Source organism: Nicotiana attenuata, unplaced genomic scaffold (assembly GCF_001879085.1).
Source record: "Nicotiana attenuata strain UT unplaced genomic scaffold, NIATTr2, whole genome shotgun sequence".
NCBI classification, from domain to species: domain Eukaryota; kingdom Viridiplantae; phylum Streptophyta; class Magnoliopsida; order Solanales; family Solanaceae; genus Nicotiana; species Nicotiana attenuata.
This window is the reverse complement of record NW_017671139.1, coordinates 109067-117740: the sequence shown is the minus strand read 5'-3', so window position 1 is coordinate 117740 and position 8674 is coordinate 109067. Positions and strand designations below refer to the sequence as shown.

The 8674-nt window shown below is 36.6% G+C and overlaps 1 protein-coding gene across 2 annotated transcripts; it reads left to right on the top strand.

Annotated features, from left to right (window-relative positions):
- Positions 1–473: 473 nt before the first annotated feature.
- Positions 474–8421, top strand: LOC109206190 (probable inactive serine/threonine-protein kinase slob1). 2 transcript variants are annotated; one of them, XM_019368987.1, is made up of 10 exons: positions 474–687; positions 2483–2539; positions 2633–2700; positions 3546–3759; positions 3837–3937; positions 6749–6824; positions 7232–7291; positions 7463–7513; positions 7611–7689; positions 8037–8421. In XM_019368987.1, the coding sequence occupies exons 1-10, from the start codon at positions 607–609 to the stop codon at positions 8111–8113; spliced, it is 864 nt and encodes a 287-aa protein (XP_019224532.1). In that variant the 5' UTR covers positions 474–606; the 3' UTR covers positions 8114–8421. The 2 variants fall into 2 exon arrangements, with proteins under 2 accessions (XP_019224532.1, XP_019224533.1); XM_019368988.1 differs by having other exon boundaries at positions 476–687; positions 3549–3759.
- Positions 8422–8674: the final 253 nt, after the last annotated feature.

Below are 8674 nucleotides of genomic sequence, written 5' to 3'. Positions count from 1 at the left end.
TTTGTTTTTGAAAAAAACTTTTAAAACTTATGGCCAAACGCTACTAATAGCCTGTTTGGTTAAGCTGCAAAAATCAACTTATTTTGAGAATTGTTTCTTCTTAAAAGTGTTTTTCTCAAAAGTACTTTTAGGGAGAAGCAATTTGTGTTTGATTAATTAATTTAAAAAGCACTTATGAGTAGCAATTAGTGTTTGGCCAAGCTTTTAAAAACTGCTACTAAGTGTATTTTTCTCAGTAGTGCTTCTCAAAAAAGTGTTTAGGAGACAAACTACTTTTTTCTGCTTTTCCAAAGTTACTTCTGCTTCTCTTCAAAAGTTTTTTGTTTCTTCCAAAAGCTTGGCCAAAAACCTTAATTTTTAGAAAAAAATATTTTTGGCAAAAAAAAAAAAAAAAATTACTAAACATGCAAGAACTTGTGCGGTGGTGCCTATTTGACTATTTGTCTTTTTCCAAAAGAGGTTCTTGGGTTGGGTAGTTGCCATTTAGCACAAAACGAGAAGATGAAAAAGAATAAATAAAAAGGCAAAAAAGAAGAAGCAGTGAAAAACAAGGTAAAAATAGAAGAAGAAAATATCAGGAATAGCAGTGAATCGAGAGAGCGCAGAATGTCGTCGGAACCACCGCCGTTCCAAGAAGCTTCACGTTGTGATGTCTGCAGTTGCAGCTTCAACACTTTCCGGCGACGGGTACGTAATTCTTTCCGACATTCTCATCTTATTATTTCTCTGTCACAACAGTTTGATCTGATGACTCAAGTTTTTGCAATTTTAGTAATTTGATTTCTGCGTAGCAGATTAGTTTTTCAGCCGATACTCATCTTTCAATCATGGTGGATTTCTTTTCTTGGGCAAAAAAGCTGAGTTATTCCCTTTTCAGCAATAAGAGCTTCTTCTTTAGCTTCTGACGCACTGTGATGACTGATGAATAGGTCAATGAAATGATCGGTTTGGGAACTTATAATAATTGCTATAATGAAAGTTCTGTAATGTACCCAATTTACCAGCATATTGAGACAGTTACGAGTATTAATAATCAGCTTGTCAAAATGCATTTTCCCAACCAAGAAGAAAGGGCGGATCAGCAAGGAGAACTGCAGGGAAGTTGGGGCTATACTTTTACGATTACTATTACTTTAGGGCGCACTTATTAATAAGAAAAGGGAATGTGGAATTGAATTATGTTCTCGTTTTGTAGTTGAGTTCAAGAGACAAGATCAGTAAGTTGCTAAAAGGATAGTGTTGAAGTGACCTTTATTTTCTTTCTAGGGACATTGGATCTCATTGGTTAGTTGAAGTCTTCAAGGGTAAGATTGTTATTGTTAGGCGAGGAGTTACCTTTGAATGTAGAAAATGAAGGTCAAGGGCACTGGAAGAGTTTCAAAAGGCTGTATGGACATCCTCTACAACATCATGAGTACCTACGCCTCTCCAAACAAGTTGTTCTCTACTATATGAATCCTCATTGACCATGTCGCTCGTTTAAGCTCATCTTAGTTCAATATAACATGTGCCTTGGTGAGCACGTCCTAATGATGTATTGTATTATGATGATTCAACATAAATTGGATAGTTTTATGGTGGCTACCAACCTATCACAACCCTCCTCCTCTATCCAAGCTTGGGACCTGCAATGTACGCAAGCTCATGCAGGCAGAGTTGCTGTATGGATATAAAATGCCAAAAATTAGGTTGAAGCTGGAATTGCTAGCAGTAACTCTAGTACATTGACACAACAAAAGCTATCTTAGAAGCCAATTCACAGCTCCATCCCTTATAATTGAAAGAGCAGTAGCCATCGTGATTTTTGTTCATTTGACAAGTTGGACCTAAATGAATCCTTATAAAGAAAAAGGTGGACCTAAATGAATGGCTCATGATCCACCAAACCCATAAGATTGAGGTCAACTTATAGGACTGCATTTCCATGTCTCTGTATCCCCTATTTTCAGTTCCATGCTTAGCAGATAAGTAGACTACTATGAAGAAGGTCATCCGGTCTACAACAAGAAAAGAGGGAAGTGCCATGGATGTTGTGAATATCTCTGCCTACAGCTGTATTGTTAATGGGCTCAAATTTCTTCAAGTGAAAATCCCCTAACGTTAGCAACTATAACTATATGCTCTTTTGCTTGTGGTTCATGCATTAATTTAGCATCTGAAGTTACAAAGATCTAAAATATTATGCATGTCAAGTTCTCTGGTTTGTAATTTGACTTGATATTCTGTTTTTGGTAATTCCTATCTTTCTGTTCCTGTTAGACCTAGTGATTTCTTTTTTACTCCTTCGCCATGTCGTCCCTATTTTGAAGCATTTTCTTATCACCTGCTCAATTAACCTGCAGGGACTTAGCAATGTTTCAGCTATTAGTTTAAATTAGTTCAGATATTGTATTTACTTTCTAATCCAAAAAGACAAAAGAAACGAAAACCTAGTTCCTGATATTGTATCTGACTGCCTTCATCCTTGGGATTGTTTCTATAGCACCACTGCAGATGTTGCGGCCGAACATTATGTGCTGAACATTCAGCAAATCAGATGGTGAGTTCTATTTGTTATATGCAGCTTTTCTTAAGCATCTTTTATGTTTTTTGGTTGGCTTACCTTTTTGCTTATGCGCAAAAATTATTTCAGGCCTTGCCACAATTTGGTCTTCACTCAAGTGTTAGAGTTTGTGCAGATTGTTTTAATAACTCCTCGCGGTAAATTTCTGCCACTATGACTAATGTAATATCTTGTACTTCTCAATATTGAAGGCAAAAAATCTTTTAGTTTGCCAAATTCTGGAAGTGAGAGATGCTTTGATGCAAAGTCATGGGAAATTTACTCTTGAAATTCCATCTTCTCTCCCCCAATTCAATCATGTTCTCCAATTTTTCAATCATTAAGAATTTGTTTAGGAAGCAATATTATGCTCACATTAGTTCGTGGGTGATTGGTGACTAGTAAATGAAACACTAGAAATCTGCTACGCTTAAGTTAAGATAACACTTAAATTTGATTATCAAAACTAAAAAAAGATTAATAAAGAAAAAACAGTTACAGATGTTGAAGCCTTTATTGGTGCATCATTGTGAGAATAGAATCTAGTGACAGTAGTATCTGTTCTTACACTGTCAAAGAATGTAAAGAGTCGGAAACCATCTGACGAGTTGCTTGCAGTACCATCTGTATGAAGCACTTGGACTTGGGAAATAACAGGAACGGGAAAGTTTTGGGAAGTATGCCTTCTTGGCTCTACTTGGTTAAAGATTGATCTAAGGATCATCATATTTCCGTACTGCAATATGTTACAAGGGTATATTTTTGTCATCTTTGAGGTGTGAGGCCATTGATTTATTCATCTGTACCTCATTGAATTTTTTATGAGATTGAAAGGTTGTTCGGATATATCTGTTGTTGATAGTCTGAGGTGAAAATTATCTTCCTAAATACAGCATGCGCTTGTTCTCCTTATTCATCATTTAGTACAATTCCTAATTACAATCATCTTTATTCTGCTTGAGGAAACTAAAAAGTCTTACAACCTTTTACTAACTCATCTTAGTAGACCCATTGGAGATGGCATGGTAGCTTCTTCAGATGAAGTCAGTGCCCTGAAAGATTCATTTTCAGCTTTAGATGTCGGTGCCGTTGCAGATATCAAAACTGAAGATACTGTCAAGCAAACTCCTGCGGTAGACATCGCAGAATGCAAATGTGGGATGCCTTTGTGTATATGTCAAGTGACAGCTACACCAACAACATCCATCACTCCACAGGAAAGGACATATTTACTGGCCTTCAAATGCTTTTTGAGCAAATGGCATTCCCTTACATTTTCTTTTGATTCCAGCAGAGCAAAACTATGCCAAATTCAATAGTAAACACAAATCCAAAGCCAAAGAAGGAAAATAGAATTCCAACAAGTAGAGGTTCAACGTCAAACAACAAGCAAGGGTATGTATATGATGTATCTAGTTGTCCTTTTGGAAAAATATGTCCAATCTTTTTTCTTCAAAAACAGATTTGCTTTTCTTTATAGCCGTTGTAACTGTGTGAGATTGAGCCAAGTTATGTTATTCGTCCTAGAAGCACTGCCATTAAATGTGTCATTGAAGCAACAGTCGCTTGGGACTGGCTCAAATAGACTCAATAGATAAAGACGTGTGTATGTCAAGGAAGACAATAGATCTAATGAGAAAGAAAATATTACTACCCTCCATGAAGGAAACTTTACCTATATATTAAACATTAGGAAAACTAAATAAACCTGAGTTTTGACCTTCTCAATGTACTTAATTCTTCTATTCTAACCCTTAAAAGGCAAGTAACCATGCTCTTCGAAAATTCCCATGCCTACTAATTGGATACTAAAGGTTCAACATTCACCTTAAAACTTGCCATAAAAAACAGGACATTCATGGACAAATGGAGTAAAAGATTTCATTTTAAATGCTCTTCACAAGAAAACATTAGCTGCATTTTTGTTCGAGTCGTTACTTCTTTTAGTGACTCTTTCGGTTGTTGGTTTCCAATTGATTTAGGATGTAGTTTTTCTTTAATAAGTGAAGTCTTGATTGACTAATGTAGAATCCTTGTTTTGTCGGAACTAGAATTTTGGTTTGTCATTTTGGAAAACGGTAGGTGCTTGGGATGTCGTTTTTGTATAATCACTGGTGCTCTAGCATGTAGTCAACCTCTTACTATGTGATGTGTATCTCTTTTGACTCTTAAATTCTTCTAAATAACTCAGAGTGCTTGTTTGGTTCAAGGAATTGATAAAGCAGATAGGTCATCCCTAAAGGAATTATCCTCGAATTGTGTGCTTTATTTGTGCAGCATAAAGCTTCAAAATACATGTCGTAGTCTATTTATCCCTCTTGATGCTTGGTTGTATCAGATAAAGGCATGAGTAAAAGTAGAATTCATCAGAATATTCATTAATTATAATCAGCGAACAACAACACCTATGTCTCGGTCGCCAACAGGTTGATGTCGGTTATGTGTTTCGTTAATTTTCTCAATAGTCCTTTGTAATCCTAAATTTAATATAGTTAATATATTTGTTTTGAGGTTTTATATATAACAACTATATAACTCAATTTAAACCGACTCATTAATGTTAAATACTACTTGCTCCATTCCAATTTTTGTGTTTCATTTGTTTAAGCCACGGATATTAAGGTAAGAATTGGAGTTCTATTATATTTAAGCTAAAGGGGTCGCATAGTGCGTCAAATGCTTTGCGGCTAATACGGTGGTTAGAATAGTGTGGGCATATGCTGCCACAGTTTCGCCTTGCATTTTCCAAAGAGGCCATTTCCATGTATCGAACCTACGACCAATAGGTCGCACTGGAGCTACTCGACTGTTAGGCCAAAACTTGCCCACTATTATATTTAAATAGAAGTGGGTTCAAATTTTGAGATGAAGAGAACTTTAGATGTTGTGCTTTGCTTTAGCCGAAGGTCTATCAGAAACAACCTCTCCAACAAGCTCTCCACGTTCACAAGGTAGGGGTAAGGCTGCATACACACTATCCTCTCTAGACCCCAGTAAGGCTGCGTACACACTATCCTCTCTAGACCCCACTTGTGGGATTACGCCGGTTGTTGTTGTTGTCGAGAGAACTTTAGACATTGTTTAGAATGACTTGGATTCTAAAGTGTCTTTTTGGTACTAGATAATGAAAAGGTTTAAGAAGTGTCGCAGAAAGTCGCTTTATGAGAACGTGGACAAAAATATACTCGAACAAATGGTGGGAGTAATTAACATTTAAATAGCAATTTTAAATGCATATTTAGTGCCATGAATCATTTTTAGTGAACTTGCATGAAAGATTAGCGAAATAAAGTAAAATAAAGCACCCAAGAGTGTTTGCCTAGTGGTCAATAAAGTGGGGAACCATGAAGTCTCAAGTTCAAATTCCAGTGGAGACAAACCTGCTAGGTGATTTCTTCTCATCTGCCCAAACCTTGGTGGACAATGTTACCTTGTACCTGTTCTGGTGGGAGGCAGCAGGTACCCGATGAAATTAGTTGAGGTATGCGCAATTTGGCCCGGCCATCAGCGTCGTCAAAACAACAGCACAACACAAGTGGGGGTTGGCTATATGAATTCTCACTTCTATTTAAGCTCAACTTATGTCATCATACTACCACATCCAAAAAAAATAAAAAAAATTGCTTGAAGGTATTATTGTAGCTTGTGAAATCAAATCAAGGCCATGTTGGTGTTTTAGACTCTTCTATGATGAGGCTTTCTTGGCTGGATAGTTCATTCCACCTTCCCTCATGGTTAAATAGTCTCATTTTTTTTAGCGCCGCAATCACTGTATGAGTTACTCCATTTTGTAATAAAACTCCATGGAGTTTGATTGGTATTCTTTGTAGAGTGAATTGTGTATAAGCCCCAGAAAACTTTTTCCGCCAAAGTTCTAGAGAAAGTTCCAAATATAAAGTCACTTTAACATATAACTATCAAAATTATTGCCTCCCTTCTTTTGAGTCTCTAAACAAGTGAGAAGTTGTTTTCTGTTCAACTTTTGTTATTTTCTATTTAAACCAGAAAAGAGGAAGGAGAATTTATTCGCAGACTTCCCTTTAAATTTTCCCACTTTCACTTTCTTATTTTCCTTTTTCTACCTTTAACTTAAGTTAATTTATAAGAAGTTTTGTTCAAAATCCAGAACCTTTGGTGCTCTCCCATATTTTACCTGCGTAGACCTACAAATTTAATAACAGAACTAAGTAAGCAAATCTTTTGCAGTACAACTTTCAGTACTGGTCCAGCTACCAGCTGCAGTATGGAGACAATGTCAGCGGATTACGAAGTCAGTGGGGAGGTATTGTTTTTAACCTTGTTTTTCCAGTGGTGACCTTGAATTTCTCATAGGGAGTAGATCTTCAGATTAGGTTAAGTAGGCTGGTTTTTGGGGAAATTGAAACTTTGTAGGAAGGTCTAGGTAAAGAAGCAGGGAAGCACAAAATTTGACTCCTAGTCATTTCAGTGTTTGATGCCAAATGATTTATCAACCGTTTAGTTACATGGAACACAAGGTAACTGCAAAAACATAGAAAACAATTGACAAAATGGGTCTTAGATAGTAGCGAAGCTTATTGGGAACATAGTATCGTAAACGCACCTTAACATTGCTAGATTGTGAACAGTAGATTGTGTGCTTGAGAGAGTCAAGATTTTCTCCTTCATTTTCCCTTAAATGATAGGTTGTGCGGGCCAATTTTTGTGTAGGGTTTAAGAGAAGCAATAAAAAATGGTGATGTCGGTGCGGCAAAGAAGCTCCTAAGTCAGGTAATGTTTACCCTCTCTCTCTCTCTCTCTCTCTCTCTCTCTCTCTCTCTCTCTCTCTCTCTCTCTCTCTCTCTGTCTCTGTCTCTTGATAAGATAGGGTAGTTTACTTTCTTTCTCTTGTATTTCAATATGGCATTTTTCAGGCTTACTTTTTTATCTCAATTTTATCAGGGAGTTGATGCAAATTACCTTGACAAGCAAGGATCATCATTGTTACATCTGGTACTCTTTATCTTATATTCAACTAGATGATTGTACAATTAGCATATAATATCTCTATTTTAGAGGGTGACAATTATAATTGACATTGCTAATGTAGGCGGCGGTATTCAATCGAACTGAAATAGCATTTTCCCTCATGGAGAGTGGTGCTAGTTTGTACTGCAAAAATTCACAAGGTAAAAGGATATCTAAAGCATAGAACTCTTTTAGTCTAGTTGGAGCTGCAAAATAGCATCCAGAGTGCTATAATAGAGGAAATGAGGTTAAAGTAGTTGTTTCTATATTTTTTAAAGAGCATCATTTAAACCAATATTTGATCTGTTCCTGTTAAAAGTGTATACTTTGTCATGCTGTTTATTGTGCGATTCTGGTTCCTGTGAGTTCGTTGGTCCAACCCCAGTTGGCGCACAGGTTCGGGACTTGGGGAATGCAAATGATCTGGTTCTTAACAATAAAATCTTTTGGTGAATTTGTTTGTCATTCCGATGATCATTTCTATCTATTGCTGTTGATTTTCAATAAGGTGAAACACCACTGGATTGTGCTCCTGCCACATTGCAATTCAAGATGAAAAAGAAGATGGAAGAGAGTGGGCAGTAACTTCTCATCCGAAAGCAACACTTCTCCAAATCAGGCTACAAGAAGTTCAAAGAAGGGTGATCTCTAATCTATTTGTGTGTCATATCTTTGTACCCTAGCAAACGGCTAAAATAAGATGTCAGCAGTTTCAAGGAAGTAATCTCTGTCCTTTTTATGTGTGTCATATATTTGTACCTACGCAATAGTCGACTCAGTTTCAGTTTCTTGGTTAATCTCGTATTGACGTTACCTTAAGTTTACGACTTCTGGGAGTGGTTCTTTCCAAAATTATCCTCCACCTACCATATCAAGATTTTCTAGTTTTCTCATTCTCTTTCTTTTTCTTTTTGTGCTTTTGCCTTTTCTCTTGTGGGATTACACTGCGTTGTTGCCTTTTCCCTATGCGCAATTGTGCATTTCAATTGTTGCAAGATGAAAAAGAGCACAGGTGAAAGACCATAGGCATTGTGGTCGTTTTAATGAATAAACACTTGCATAATTTGTCTCAGTTACCTATGAGTTATCCCTTTAAAACAAAATGTAATTGTATGGCTTATTTACCGTGTTGTAGTAACTACCCGT